General features: G+C 40.3%; 1 protein-coding gene across 32 annotated transcripts in view; it reads left to right on the forward strand.

Moving 5' to 3' along the window:
* CLASP2 (cytoplasmic linker associated protein 2) overlaps window positions 1-16,285 on the forward strand; it is a 194,387-nt gene that overhangs the window by 54,750 nt on the left and 123,352 nt on the right. The window contains exon 1 of one of the 32 annotated variants that reach the window (XM_039336945.1): window positions 86-2,476. The exons of the other annotated variants lie outside the window; for them this stretch is intronic. Within the exon in view, the coding sequence (XP_039192879.1) occupies window positions 2,461-2,476 (16 nt within the window). The 5' untranslated portion in view covers window positions 86-2,460. Of the gene's footprint in view, window positions 1-85; window positions 2,477-16,285 lie in introns of those variants that run through there. 32 annotated transcript variants of the gene reach the window in all.

A 16,285-nucleotide genomic window follows, 5' to 3' on the forward strand; every position in this document is an offset into this window, starting at 1 on the left:
TGAAATGGTCGTTCGACCCTAAATGGGGTCCCGACCCACAGGTTGAGAAGTACTGAGTTATTGAGTCAAAGTAACTCAAATAGCCTAGCTTACAGAATGCTAGAACTCCAGTGCAAATTAAATTTGGGGAAGTTGTTGCCACTTCAGTACCAATGTGTTGCTGCTGTTCATTGCTGCTGCAGTCAGCTGCAGTCATGTGATCCTCATTCCTTGACAGCTTCCCACAAATTGATGGGGAAGCCAGAAGGAATTAATACGATTGCCAGTGCTGGTTACCATCTTCCTACTAGCAAAGTTTTTGCAAGGGGAAATTAAGTGGAGAACCTGACAGGGAATGTGTTAAGTTACTTGGTAAGTCTCCTATTCCTTCTGCATGTTCTCTACTAGTCTCGTTAATTCCTCTATGCTCATGCTATGCTCAAGCAATCTCTTGCTGTCTTTCCCATCTGGCAACAACCATACCTGAAGGAAAAGAATGGAAAGGAGAAAAGAGAAAGGAGAGGGAAGGGGTATGGAGATGGGGAAAGGGAAAAGAGTTTCCAATGCTCCCTACCACCATTCCACAAGCAATGGAATCTGCATCATGCCCAATCTGCTGGATCAAGTTGGACAAATAGAGACTTTTGAAAAAAAGACGATTCCACAGTAGTCCAGTCCCAAGCAATGTAGGTTTAAGGTAACCAACACCTTGAATGACACCCGGAAATACACTGGTGCCAGTGGAGCTCATGTAATAGTGGTGTTACATTGTGCAGTGTATCCAACACCATTTACTACCTGTGCAGCCCCATTCTGCACCAGTTGAAGTTTCTGAATGGCTACATGTAGAGTATGTCCCAGTAATCTAAGTGAAAGGTTACCAAGGGTATGGGTGATGGTAAGACCTGACTTTCCAATCGCTCTTGACTGAGAATTGCAATCTTCAAAATTGTCTCAACTCCATAAGTGTGTGGGTGTGCGAAGATTGTCTCCCCTTCAAAAAACAGGGAGCTCAACCACAAAATAACCAGCTTTGATGGTAAAATCTGATGTTCAAAACAGTCATTCACCAACCAGCACTCCATCTGGGGGGAATGTACGGAGAAGAAATGATTTGTATTTTTAATGAGTTGTAGCCTGAAGAACAAAAAGGTTGTTTACCTTTTTATTTCCAGTGCAATCTACTGATAGTGATTGAACCAATTTTGTTACATCTTATTCCAAAAGTTCAGGAATTTATTAGATTGAGAGATAGTAACTCACTGCCCATTTTCCTGTGAATTATATGATTGAGGAGGGATCTTAGATCTCCTTGGTTCTTACTTTAAATATGTATTTCAACTGCAACTATAAGAAACATCCTCTTATTCAATTTGTTTCTATATCCTTTGTGCATTCCTAGACCTTTTTTTCTTAAGGAAAACAGTCTCAGTACATAGGTGGGTGAAAGTATATAGACTCAAAATTTGAAAAATGTCTGCAGTTAAATTTGTGGGTCTACCTTAGTATAAAAATACATTTTACTGTAGGTCCTAATTTAAATGGCTTGCTGAATTAAATGTGTAATTTGTTAACATACATGGGTTTTGAATTGTGCTTTTATTTTATATTTGTAAAACTTTGGTGGGAAATGTATTCTACTTTTATGAATAGCTATGAAATGGGAGTCTTGTTGTCAAGCAGAGCACTGCATGCTTGCTCTTACTATGTGTTTGATTCAGATTTATGTCACTGACTTTATCTGAAACAGTGGTACAGCTTTCTTTGAACAGAAAAGCCTTTTACAATGTGCCTTTGACGTGATTGTTTACAGCAGCCCGAGATAGTTATGTACAATTGGAGACTGGGAACACAGAAGAAAAGCGACAGAAAGACAAGGGAGGGGAAAGCCAAACAAAAATACCATACATGTTCTATTTCTGCCTTATGTGACTGTTGGAAAATTTGTTTTGCTGATCTTTTTTGGCTATAGTACGATTTCATTAGATTCTATTACACCAATGTAAATCAGATAATCACTTTGGTCATGTGACTAATCCTGATTATACATGAATCCTTAGGGATTGTAAGCAAGATATGTTTCACAAACACATGCCTTGTGTTTTGATTATTGCATTAAAAGCCCTTGTGGAATGAATTTCATTGGTTGTAAGCAGATTCTTCAAAGAAAAAAGGCAAGAACAAGGATAGAAATAAAGGAGGAGGGGAATCTTACTATAATACTGAAATGCCTCATTGATATAAGCAGTAATGAGGTTTATTGTAATAGATGGAAGGAGTTTCCTAAAACAAGCAGGACTTTTATTTTGAAGTGGCATAGCAGCTGTTGCTTGTTGCAGTATAAAGCTGCAGATCTGACTGGGTCACACAGTGCTGTGTCTGTTTTCATGCTGCACTGGATTGAGAGTGGCGCAGGAACATACAGTCTTGTACTGTATTTAGCTTCCGTGAAAAATCATTTGGTAATACTTTAACTGAACAATGGCAGTTGGAGATGGTGAGTACCACTCAGTTTAAATGGGTTTTTTATTATTTAAACATAATTGATCATTTAATGATCAAAAATTAAAAATAATCCTACAGTTGATATAATTAATATAAAGATTTGAATTTGGTGCACTTGCATGTTGAAAAACCTTGCTAAGCATATCAAACATAATTTATTTAATATTTTTAATGGTTTTAAATTAGGCTTAAGCAGACGCACAAGTATGCATCTAGAATAGCTCTGCTTTCAGTTGTGCACCTAGTTTTATATTTTGAGAAGCTGAATATGTCATCTTACCTGGCTACAAATTAATGTAAAACTATCCTTTATTATACTTTTTTTCAAATAAAAAGGAGAATAATCTTTAAAGGACAAAGATATGTGAAAGTCCTGACCTAAGGCTGCTGTATAATTTGGATCCTTTAGAGCAGGTTGTCATGGCCATCATCTTACACAATCTACTTTGAGCATCTTGGCCCAATAAAAATTAAAATGCATATTTATTTTAAATATGTTGTTCAAATACACTATTCTTTAGACATTTTATGATGTTATTGGACAGTGTATTGTTTCCTTTTATGGAACTTGATATGCTATTTCTATGTCTTATAAATATGTCAGCTTTAAGTTTATTCTGCAGCTTATATTTAGTGCTCAAGATAATCTGTTCATAGTTTAGTCTGCCAGTAGGAATAAATAATATGTTTGAAGGTAAATTCCCATACATTTCCACACAGTAGGAAATATTTAAATTCCAGCAATTAGAAATTAAGAAGAACTTTGAATGTTGATATTATTATATACAGTCAGTTCACTGACAGTTTATAAATATATTTCTGTTGAAGTTCATCTCCGCTTATGTAATTAAAACTGTTTAATTATGAGCTTTTTCAGTATATGTTTAAGAAACCATCCTTTATTTAATCTTCCTGTACTGGACAATCTGAAAACTTTTATGTATGTAACATTGCATAGACGGATTATGATAAATTTATAAATTATAATGTTTGTATTTAGATTAATAATCTTTTGTGCTAGGTTTGCATGTGGAAAAGGTTATTTTTATGTTTTATACGTTTCGGTAAAGTAGGATTTTATTTCTTCTGTAACATCTTAAAGCTTTTTGCTATACAGCAAGATTCTAAACATCTTATTGTAAAGAGCACCTTTTTGTAGATTTGCTTACTTGCAATCATTTATGGACTCATTTTTAATCAGGATATTGTTTACTTTAAACACAGTAGCACAGTATGCTTGAATAACTATCATGGGTAAGAATGTAATTGTTATGCCAAGTATTGGGTTTCTGAATGAAATAATGCAGTATGATTTCAGGTAACATTGACATGAAAAAGCCTTAAGTAAATGTCAGAGACAATTTCAGTCCTCTGAAAGATTCTGTAAGCATATTATAAGTTGAATTGTGAAGAAGTTAAGGAATTATCCAGACATCCAGATAAATTATGGTCATGTATGATATTCTGGTAATGTGTTGAATTGACCCAAATGCAAATCCAGCCTCAATTATTGAAAGTTTACTCTGGGTAACTTTAATTTTAATACTACTGAAAAACTGATAGAGATTCATTCTCTCTCTCTCCCTCTCACTCTCACTCTCCCCCTCCCTCCCTCCCTCCCTCCCTCCCTCTCTCTCTCTCTCTGTGTGTGTGTGTGTGTGTGTGTAAGAAAACAAATACACTTAAGACCAGTATTTGTATTCTTGTTAATCAAATTGAGGTTTTCAGATTGTATCCAACATATTTGTTATGCATTGTTGCAGCGAGGGGCCCAAGATCAATTTATACAATTTAAGATCCCATCAACAAGTTACCGTTTCGTTGAATGTAAATTTGTTGGCACTTAAATCATTTTCTTTCTTAGTGAATTCAAACTCTGAATGTATATAAATTGATACTTTGCCTTTATTTTTTTGGTAGTAACAACGTGTGCAAGGCCTTCACCTCGATTTGTTCTCATTTCAGTTTTATCAGATAAAAGTTAATGACTAGAGTATTCTTATAGACTTCATAATTAAATAAATATTGTAATCTAACCCTTGTTAGTCCAATAGTATAATACTATACTGTTTTTTTATTGTAAATAGTTGGAAGGTTTAGATTTGTTGAGAAGGCATACATGGATTAATTCTCTGTCAAAACCATTTAAAATTATTATTAAAATAGATTGTTCTATAGCATGCTATATTTAATATCAAATTAAAGTACATTTAGCAGAAACTTCCTTGTACTTTAACGGTTGATAAACAGAATTATATTTCAAATAGATTGACATTATTACATACTTCTATTTAATGATGACATATGCAAGGGGATGTTCATACTTTGTCCTTGATCTCATTTTTTAAGGTCGTAAGTATCTTTAATTTTTCCTGTTTGTAATCAATCCACATTTAACAATAATAACAATAATAGAATTGGAAGAGACCCTTGTGGTCTTCTAGTCCAACCCCCTGCTCAAGCAGGAAACCCTATACCATTTCAGACAAATGATTTTCCAGTCTCTTCTTAAAAACTTCCAATGTTGGAGCATTTACAACTTCTGAGGCAGGTTGTTCCACTGATTAATTGTTATAACTGTCAGAAAGTTTCTCCTTAGTTCTAGGTTGCTTCTCTCTTTGATTAGTTTCTATCCATTGCTTCTTGTCTTGCTTTCAGATGCTTTGGAGAATAGCTTCACTCCCTCTTCTTTGTGGCAACCCCAGAGATATTGGAATACTGCTCTATCATGTCACCCCTCATCCTTCATTAAACTAGACATACCCAATTCCAGCAACCGTTCCTTATATGTTTTAGCCTCCAGTCCCCTAATCATCTTTGTTGCTCTTCTCTGTACTCTTTCTAGAGTCTCAACATCTTTTTTACATCACAGTGACCAAAACTAGGTGCAGTATTCCAAGTGTGGCCTTACCAAGGCATTAAAAAGTGGCATTAATACTTCAATATATTTCTGGATTGAAGCAATTTCAAAATACTATTATTTTTGGCAGGAATAGCATTTTGTTTTAAGGAGAAAATATATTTAGTTTACCCATTGAATTATAAAAAATTAATGTGCTATATTGCAAAGAAAATAATGCTAACTTCTAAGGGAGATTAGTATGATAGTTGTAACCACCTTTTCCAAGTTTTTCATTATTAATTAAAAAAAGACCTTAGAAATCTCTCATTCCTTTTATTTGCCATACCCTTCCTCTAGTAGAGGATATCCTGAGAATTCTATATCCCCTAAAAGGTTTTTCTAAAAATCAAAATATTGTATGAAAAACACTTTGATTATACAGTATTCAGTCTGAAGCATTTTAAAACAGTAGTATTTTTTTAATTCAAGTAGCTTAATAATATTATTCCTCATTACACACTTAACCTGTGAAAAATTCTCATCATATTTAAAAGACTTATTTTTTAGGAAATAAAAATTCATGATTATTGTTTGATTAAGCAGTATGTTCTTTTTTTGACCTGATAAGACATTATTTTGCAACGTTTGCCTTCAGTACTTGCTGCTTTCAGTTCTTGTAAACTCTCAGTTAGTGGGTTTGGTTTTAGTGAAAATATCTAGCTATCTTGTCTTCTGATGGTATGTTTTTCAGTTCTCTTCAAATTTTCCAAACTTCAAGACTATTGCATTTGCATTAATATGTACAAAATATTTAAGCTTTGATTTCATTATTAGTGCTCTTGGTAAGCAATCTAGTTTAACTTAGAGAAATAGAATCCTGGTGGGGACTTTGGAGGCCTTCTAGCCTAACGTCCTGCCCACTGCAGGAATTTTCAGATCATCCCAGACAAATTGATGTTAAATATTTGTTTGAAAACTTCCAGTGAAGCATCTGAAATTCCAGGATGCATTCCACTATTTAGTAGCTCTGGGTTTAGACTCTTCTCCTTATTTCAGGTTTGGAACTGTTTGCAAAGCTTCCATCCTGTTCTACCCTCAAACAGTAGCAAAAATAAATGCACACTCTCCCCTTTTGTTTTTTAGTCTAAACTATTTCATAGGGTCAGCATTTAGTTTCCGACTTTCAAGCTCCTCACCATCTCTGCTGCTGGTCTCTGCATTCTGTTTAGTTCCTTAGCATCCTTCTTTTATTGTGACCAGACTAGTCACAGTATTTAGGTGCATTCTGACTAGTACTATGTTTAATGGTTTTAATTATACTCTGCTGATTACATTTGTTGTTTTGGCTTCTATATACTGGGTCATGCTTTATTTGTGGTTTACTGGGAAATACAAAATACTATTGCCTTCTCAAAAATATTACTGCCAAGCTAGGTACCACCTATCTTATATTGGGAGGAGGGTTTTATTTAAGGGTTGAACTTTGCATTTCTTTCCGTAGAATAGCATTTTGTTGGATAGAGACCAATATTCAAATTTCAGGATCCTTTTGAAACTTGAGGCTGCCTTCTGAGGGGTTGGTTAACAATTCACCCCATCTTTGTGTTTTCTGCAATTTTGCTGAGTATCCTTAAGTCATTTGAAAGGCGTTGAAGCACCTGGGCCCAGGACAGAATCCTAAGATTCCTCACTGCATATCTCTATCCAGGTACTTCATATAGTATTGAATGATTTATACTTCTTGAACTTCAAAGTATTCTTGTTTGAATCATCCATTTTTCTTTGTTGATTCTTTCTGATGATCCAGTTTTCACAGTTAGGGAAATCTTGACCTCAATAATGTACCTTTATTATAAAAGCAGTGACTTTGCATTTTAACATTTTGTCTAGACTTGTTGTTAATTGCAAAGTCGTGTCCAACCCATCGTGACCCCATGGACAACGTTCCTCCAGGTCTCCCTGTCCTTATCTTCTGGAGTCCATTTAAGTTCACACCTATTGCTTCAGTGACGCCATCCAGCCACCTCTCTCTTGTCTCCTTCTTCTATTGCCTTCAATCTTTCCCAGCATTAGCCAGCATTCTCCAGTGAGTCCTTCCTTCTCATTAGGTGACCAAAGTATTTGAGTTTCAGCTTCAGGATCTGGCCTTCTAAAGAGCAGTCGGAGTTAATCTCTTCTAGGACTGACCGGTTTGAACGCCTTGCAGTCCAGGGGACTCGCAGGAGTCTTCTCCAGCACCATAGTTCAAAGGCCTCAATTCTTTGTCGCTCAGCCTTTCTTATGGACCAACTTTCACATCTATACATTGCAACTGGGAAAACCATGGCCTTGACAATCCGCACTTTTGTTGGCAGGGTGATCTCTCTGCTTTTTAATATGCTGTCTAGATTTGCCATAGCTTTCCTCCCCAGGAGCAAGGGTCTTTTAATTTCTTGAGTGCAGTCCCCATCTGAGGTGATTTTGAAGACCAGAAAAATAAAATCTGTCACTACCTTCATTTCTTCCCCATCTATTTGCCAGGAATTGAGAGGGCCGGATGCCATGATTTTGGTTTTCTTAATGTTGAGTTTCAAACCAACTTTTGCACTCTCCTTCTTCACCCGCATCAAGAGGCTCTTTAGTTCCTCTTCACTTTCTGCCATTAGAGTGGTATCATCTGCATATCTTAGGTTGTTGATATTTCTCCCGGCAATCTTAATTCCAACTTTTGATTCATCTAGCCCTGCCTTTCTCATGATGTGCTCTGCATATAAGTTAAATAGGCAGGGCGACAGTATACAGCCTTGCCGGACTCCTTTTCCAATTTTGAACCAATCAGTGGTTCCGTGTCCAGTTCTCACTGTTGCTTCTTGACCCGCATATAGGTTTCTCAAGAGACAAATGAAGATGGTCTGGTATTCCCATCTCTTTAAGAACTTGCCACAATTTGTTGTGATCCACACAATCAAAGGCTTTTAGCATAGTCAATGAAGCAGAAGTAGATGTTTTTCTGGAACTCCCTAGCTTTCTCCATGATCCAGCGTATGTTGGCAATTTGATCTCTAGTTCCTCTGCCTCTTCGAAATCCTGCCTGTACTTCTGGTAGTTCTCGATCCACATACTGCTGGAGTCTAGCTTGTATGATTTTAAGCATAACTTTACTAGCATGTGAAATGAGTGCAATGGTGCGATAGTTTGAACATTCTTTGGCATTGCCTTTCTTTGGAATTGGAATGTAAACTGACCTTTTCCAATCCTGTGGCCACTGTTGAGTTTTCCAAATTTGCTGGCAAATTGAGTGTAGCACTTTTACTGCATCGTCTTTTAAGGTTTTGAATAGCTCAGCTGGAATACTGTCACCTCCACTAGCTTTGTTGTTGCTCAGATTTCCTAAGGCCCATTTCACTTCACATTCTAGGACAGTGGTGGTGAACCTTTTAGAGACCGAGTGCCCAAACTGCAACCCGAAACCCACTTATGCATCGCCGAGTACTGGGCGGGTGTGGCCACTGAGTGGGTGTGGCCACCAAGTGGACATGGATATGGTAGTCATGGCAGTGGGGTTGGCGTGCCAGGGTGGGCGTGGCCACCTCGATGTTGCTCCTGAGGAGGGATGCCTGTGGAGGACAGGCAGGGTTAGGGGAGATCCAGAGGGTCTCTGTGGGTGGGGCAGTGGGCAGGAGGCTCATCATCTTGTTTTAGCAATGAGCCAATCAGATCACAGTAGGAGTCAGTTATTGATGTCATGTATTGAAGTTGAGAGGAGGACATTTGTCAGTGTATTATGTGATCGCTATCAAGTTGGTAGGGTTTTTTTACAAGCTCATTTAGTGAGCTTGTAAAACGTAATAAAATTAAAGTAATGATGCAAAGAGTTGACTAGTTGCCCAAAAAGCGATGTAAAATAGTATTATCAAGTGAACAAGGCTACAGTTATAAAGAAGTTAGAAGAAAAATTGGTGGAAACTTAACCAAAGGTGGCATTTCTACTGTACACTTTTCCCAAAAGGTTTCCACAATTTTGGCCGCTACTGTATGAGGGGGAGAATTAAACAATGAAAGCACAGTGTGTTGGATTTTACAGGTTGTTGGAAAAGTACTCATTCATTTTGCCAGATGCTGAAATTAACAGAAATCTGAAGCAGAATGCCTGTACTAGCAGGTGCAACTGATACAAAATCTGGACAAAGAATGGTCAATAAACCATTCTTGGTTGTCTATTTTATCTTTCCTAATAAGCTGTAACCAACTTCCTCATTTAACTGTGTAAAACCTGTGGGTTACACGCCATTCCACATACCTACAAGAAAGCAGCTGCACTCCAAGTACTCTAACTCAGGGCTTTTCCAGTCCCCTAGCAAGGTGTCAAAAACTTGATGACCCCCCCCCCAAAAGGAAAAAAGTGATAAAGTACAGTAGTCCTCAATTTACAACAGTTAACAATGACTGCTTGAAGTTACAAAGGCACTGAATAAAGTGGCTTATGACCATTTTTCACTTTTGACCTTTGCAGCATCCCCAGGGTCAGGTGCCTCCCTCCTTCTCATTCCCATCTCCTTCCTTCCTTCCTTCCTTCCTTCCTTCCTTCCTTCCTTCCTTCCTTCCTTCCTTCCTTCCTTCCTTCCTTCCCCCTCCCCTCCTTCCTTGCCTGTCACCCTTTCTTATTCCCATCTCCTTCCTCCTCCCTCCCCTCCTTCCTTCCTCTCTCTCCCTTTCCCCAAAATGCAAACATGCTCCTCCTCCCCCTGCCTACAGCGAGCTTCTGCAAAGCACAAATGGGTGCTACGTTCCCCCTGCCTCCTCCAAAGTGCAAACACCCGCACCTCCTCCCCCCTGCCTACAGTAAGCTTCTGCAAAGTGCAAATGGGCGCTACGTTCCCCCTGCCTTCTCACAAGTGCAAACACGTGTGCCTCCTCCTCCCCCTGCCTACAGCAAGCTTCTGCAAAGTGCAAAGGCACTGCAGCCTCCCCTCTGGCCTCAGCCAAAAAATGGGCATCCTACCGGGCAGCTCGGCAAAAAGGCTTGGGGTACCTTCTCATATCAGCGACAGTGCTGGGGCTGAAGTAGAGGTTGGGATGGCGGGGGTGGGCTGAGGCTGCTGAAGCGGGGCAGGCTCACCAGGAGCCTGGCAGCCATTGAGGTGGAAGACGAAGAGGAGAAGGCGCAGGGCAAGAGAAGAGGGAGGCCTCTTCTGGCACAGGGATGCCCTGAAAGCATCCCTTGATTCGGAAGAAGTGAGGATTGGGGCTGAGAGGGGCTCACTTGGATCGGACAGGGAGCTGTCCGGATAGCCGAGCTCAGGGGATCCCTTTGAAGAAGGGGATCCCTTCTGGTCATCCCGGGGAGAGGCATCATTCCTGGTAAATCCCCTCCCCCCAAAAATAATAAAGCGAGGGGGAACTCCTCCAAACTTTAACCAGCGCCCTCATAGAAGGTGGGCAGCGGAAGGACAGGAAACTTCCGTGGAGGGATCGGAACTTCCAGCCATTTCTGGAAGGACCTGCCAGCAGGATTAAGAGATGGAGCGAAGAGTGAAGTCCGTCCTGTGGCTTCCTTCTCTCGAGCTTGACTCTGGCTCCTTTCCAGGTGAAGAGTGGCTCGGCCAGCCCATTCCTTGGCTGGCTATTGGTTGAGGGGAGCAAATGGATACCAGGGAATGAAAATGGCATTCACTCAGCGCGGGAAGAGTGAGGCGGCTGACGGGTAGAGCATGGAAATCAGCCCCATAGAAGGCTCCGAGCCACAGCCGGCCAGACGGAGGCTCCGCTCGGCTCTGGTTCCCTTCTCAGTAGCTGGAGAGATCCTGGTCGGGCTCTGGGAGATCCTCCTGTGCTCCCTCCGGATGCAATTGTGTGATCCCAAGGGAGAAAGCGCCACCACCGCCACCTCTTCCTCCAGCCTGGCCTCAGGCTTTGTGGGTTGCCTGCAGAGAAAATCCTCCCGATCTTTGGACATGTGAAGTAATTTCTGCCCTTTTTTCCTTCTTTATTCCCCCCTTCCTAAACGCAGGCCAGGTGGGCTGGGCACTCCCTCTCTGCTGGTCGGAGAGATTCCGGTTTTCCTTTCCCGACTTGGCTCGTCGCTTTTCCCGCTCTTTCTCTCTTTGTTTTTTTTTTAGGCATGCCGCTCATCTTTCCCGCCTGTTTCTATGCGGCCGGCCAGGCTTGTCTTTACCTCTGCCCTGCACGGCTGTCCTGCTCACACGTGCAGTAGGCCTTCGTGCCAGCACCCCTGCTGGTGCCTGCAATCTGCCCGGCCTCCTCTCTGGCCCTGGGCAGCGCCTCTGCCCTGCGCGGTGTCCGGATCGACCTCCACACAGCCATCCTCGCCGTAGCTCCATGAGGCCGAGGCAAGGCAGCTTAACCAAGCAGGCTGCCCCCCGTGCCTTTTGCCACCGCCATTACTGCCCCCGCTGCCCCTTGTCTTTCTCCTCTCCTGCATGGCCGGTGCTGTAACCTCTCACCTATTCCCAGACTGCACATGTGTGGAGAGCTGCGCATGCGCGAAGAGCAGGCAACAGCTCGGCCCAGCAATGCGTCGCGTGCCACCAGAGATGGCTCCGCGTGCCGCTTGTGGCACGCATGCCATAGGACAGTTCTAGGATGTCTGGTTCGAGGTCAGTGACCACCCCATCGTGGTTATCTGGGATGTTAAGCTCGTTCTTGTATAGTTTTTTTGTGTAGTTTTGCCATCTCTTCTTAATCTCTTCTGCCTCTGTTAGGTCCCTGCCATTATAGTCCTTTATTATGCCCATCTTTGCATGAAACATTCCCTTCATATCTCCAATTTTCTTGAAGAGATATCTGGTCCTCCCTATTCTGTTGTTTTCTTCTATTTCTTTGCACTGTTCATTTAAAAAGGTATTCTTATCTCTTCTAGCTATTCTCTGGAATTCTGCATTCAATTGAATGTATCTTTCTCTTTCTCCCTTGCCTTTTGCTTCCCTTGTTTCCTCAGCTATTTGCAAAGCTTCCTCAGACAGTCACTTTGCTTTCTTGCATTTCTTTTTCTTTGGGATGGTTTTAGCTGCTACCTCTTGTACAATGTTGCCAACCTCTGTGCACTCTTCAGGCACTCTGTCTATCAGATCTAATTCCTTAAATCTATTTGTCATCTCTACTGTATATACATCAGGGATATGATTTAGTTCATATCTGAGTGGCCTAGTGCTTTTCCCTACTTTCTTCAATTTAAACCTAAATTTTTCAACGAGAAGCTCATGATCTGAGCCACAGTCAGCTCCTAGTCTTGTTTTTACTGACTGTATAGAGCTTCTCCATCTTTGGCTGCAGAGCACATAGTCAATCTGATTTCTGTGTTGATTGTCTGGTGATGTCCATGTGTAGAGCCGTCTCCTGGGTTGTTGGAAAAGAGTGTTTGTTATGACATCGTATTCTCTTGACAAAACTCTATCAGCCTGTGTCCTGCTTCATTTTGTACTCCCAAGGCCAAACTTGCCTGTTATTCCGGTTATCTTTTGACTTCCTACTTGAGCATTCCAATCCCCCATGATGATAAGGACATCATTTTTAGGTGTTAATTCTATAAGGTGTTGTAGGATTTCATAGAACTGGTCAATTTCATCCTCTTCAGCACCAGTGGTTGGGGCATAAATTTGGACTACTGTGATATTGAATGGTTTGCCTTGGATTCGAACTGTTATTTTGGGGATTGTATCCCAGTATTGCTTTTCCTATTCTTTTATTGACTATGAAGGGGATTCTTGCCCGCAGTAGTATACCTGATGGTCATCTGAGTTAAATTCAACCATTCCTCTCCATTTTAGTTCGCTGCTTCCTAAGATGTCAATGTTCAGTCTTGTCATCCCTTGTTTGACTACATCTAGCTTGCCTTTATTCATGGATCTTACATTCCAGGTTCCTATGGAGAAAAGATCTTTACACCATCAGATTTTCCTTTCACCATCAGATATATCCACAGGTGAGCATCCTTTAGGCTTTGGCCCAGTTGCTTCATTCTTTCTGGCGCTACTAGTACTAGCCCTCTGCTCTTCCCCAGTAGCATATTGGACACCTTCCGACCTGAGGGACTCATCTTCCAGTGTCATATCTTTTTGCCTTTTGTTGTCCATGGGGTTTTCATGGCAAAGATACTGGAGTGGTTTGCCATTTTCTTCTCCAGTGGATAACATTTTGTCAGAACTCTCTGCTATGACCTGTCCGTCTTGGGTGGCCCTGCACGGCATAGCTCATAGCTTCATGGAGTTATGCAAGCCCCTTCGCCACGACAAGGCAGTAATCCATAAAGGGGTTGTCTAGACTAGATCTATTATAATTTTTATCCCAAGTAGAAGATATATCTATTCCATGACTATCATTATTATCCTTATGAATGTAAACAAAGCTGGCATTGTATCAATTTCTCCTCTGTCTCCTTATATTGAACTGGCATTGTCTATTAATAGCGTTTGCTTTAATACTAAACAACAGGCCATATTTTTTTACCCGCTTCTTTTATCTTCAGCAGAAGACTTGATCACTTATAAGTATTAGAGTGGCAAAATCAGTTGATGTCAATGTCTCTTAGAGTAATTTTAATTCCAATATCTATTTCATCTAGCCAATATTTCTCTGCATATATTCAGCAAATAAATTAAATAAGATAAGAGTTTGCAATATTACTGCATTCCTTTCCCAATTTTGAAACATTTAATTGCCCCATATTTTAGTGCATTCCTGGTCATTGGACAAATACTTTAATGGGCCGGCAGATGAGGTAACCTGATATTACCCACGTGTTTAAAGAGTATCCACTAATTTGTTGTCTACATGAGGGCTTTTCAACCGGTGGTACACATACCACCAGTGGTATTTTGGCACATGCCAGGTGGTACATGACCATCCTAGAGAAGTGTAGCAGGGGAGGGCAATGAGCTGAAGCGACCCAAGCCTTAGGGAGAGGCAACTGTAGCTGCAGGACTGTCGGGGCTCAGCAGAAGCCCCAGGAGCACCGGCAGGGCTCCAGCTGATTGACACTTCCAGAAGCAGCGCAGAGCTGAAGTTAAACTGGAGAAACGGGGGGAGGAGAGGAGAGATATAAAAGGAGATGGTTTTGGTGGGAAAGGAGAAAAAAAGACAACGGAAAGAGAAGGGGACAAAGAAGAAGCTGTGGAAAAAGAGCTCTGCAAGCAGGAAGGAAAAAGAGACAGGGAAGAAGAAGAAGCTGTTGCTGAAAGAAAAGGTCCCCTAGTTTGTTTTCTCCAGCCAAGAGAATACAATCAGTGCTAATGAAATGAAAAGCTTGGAGACGAGCATGTCCGAAAGGAGGTTGGTTTATTTCGGAAGTCAGTGGTCAACTGGCAGCTTGATTGGGTTACCATAAGGATTTTTATACAGTTTTATACAGCTTTTTGTAATTCAGAAGCTCGGTTTGTGTCCTTTGGTTATTGGAATATTTTAGTCTGTTTCACAAAGGCTAGCAGTGAATCCAAAGTGTTGACTTCCATAGGTTTAATCCCTTTAAACAAATGTAATTAGTTTTACCCCCTTATCTTGAGTCTGTCTATGGCTTTTAGCAAGTTTTCTGTGTAGGTAAACAGGCTTAATTTAAAGTTATCACTTTTCACAATTGCCAGAGCCTGGTTGCTACATTGTTTAAACTGAAACATGTCTGAGGCAGTTTAAGGAGAAAAAAAAAACGTAGTCAGTGTTTCTTTATTCTGGAAGGCTTTTGTGAGCCTTTCTTGCTTTGTGCTTGATTTCTGTGTCTTTAAGGGGTACAGTTAAGGGACTGGGGAGGGTGCATTCTTACTACACTGTGGAAGAAGAGCTCAGAAGGCAAGGAGGAAGAAGAGAGGGAGAGAGGAAGAAGGCCGGCCAGCCAGCTGATAGTGGTTTATATTAATAAATATGGATAAATTCATCATACATTTGTCAGTGCAAAGGGAAAGTGATTCAGTAAAGGAACTGCCACTGAAGAAATTAAAACTGGTACTTTTTTCTTTTTTTTTCTACAGTTTGTAATATTTTAATAGATTATAGAATAAAATACAAAAATACAAAAACAAATAGTAGGACACAATGTGGAGGAAAAAGGAGGAAAAAGTGAGGGGGAGAAGGGAAAAAGAACAGACTTCCTCTGTTGCAGTAGAAGGAAGCATTAACATTGAGCCTCAACTTTTTACTTTTCCATAATATTATAAACTAACCATTTCTATAACAACAAATGCATCTAATCAGTAAAACCCCAAATCTCCCCCTTTCTTTTTAATCATCAAGTTTTTGATACCTTGCTAAGCACTGGTGGTATTGAAATATTGTCATATCCTAAAAGTGGTACAATCTGAAAAGGTTGAAAAGCCCTGGTCTACATAGTCAACACATCAGTAAAGCTAAACACTTTTTGGAATTCCTTGACTTTTTCCATTGTCCCTCAGTTGTTAGCAATATTATCTTGGGTGTCTGCCTTTTCTGAATCCAATTTGCACATCGGTCAGTTCTTGTTTTGTGTATTATTGATATCTAAATTATAAAATATTGAGTATTATCTAATTACCATCTATTTTAGTGTTTTAAGCATTTCCTAACACTGATTTTTTTTTTGAAGAGATCCAATGTTATAGCAATTAATTGGAATGGCACTGACCAGGTTCAGGTCTTCCCTAAAGCATAGAAACTCTCCGTGTACTTTGACCATTGTCACACTCTCAGCCCAACCTACTTCACTGAATTGTTGTTTCAAGGAGAGATCACTATCCATCTTGAACTTCTGAATGGACGTTAGGATGCAAATCTATACATATAGATCATTTCATTCTCAGGCTGTGTTATGGTATATATTCCTGTTTACAAACTACAGGTAGAGCTTTAACTGCCTGAGAGAGTTATGCAGATCTACCGCAGTTTGGTGTGATGGAAACTGGCTTAGCTTTTCTCAGATAAAAATAGAAAGGATGAGGATATAGAAAAGAAAAAAAACATAGAATAGTGTGTTTAAGCAGGAATGCCTTTTGTGATTTG

Source organism: Crotalus tigris, unplaced genomic scaffold (assembly GCF_016545835.1).
Source record: "Crotalus tigris isolate CLP2741 ecotype Arizona unplaced genomic scaffold, ASM1654583v1 scf7180000017666.379230911805:20528666, whole genome shotgun sequence".
In the NCBI taxonomy this organism is placed as follows: domain Eukaryota; kingdom Metazoa; phylum Chordata; class Lepidosauria; order Squamata; family Viperidae; genus Crotalus; species Crotalus tigris.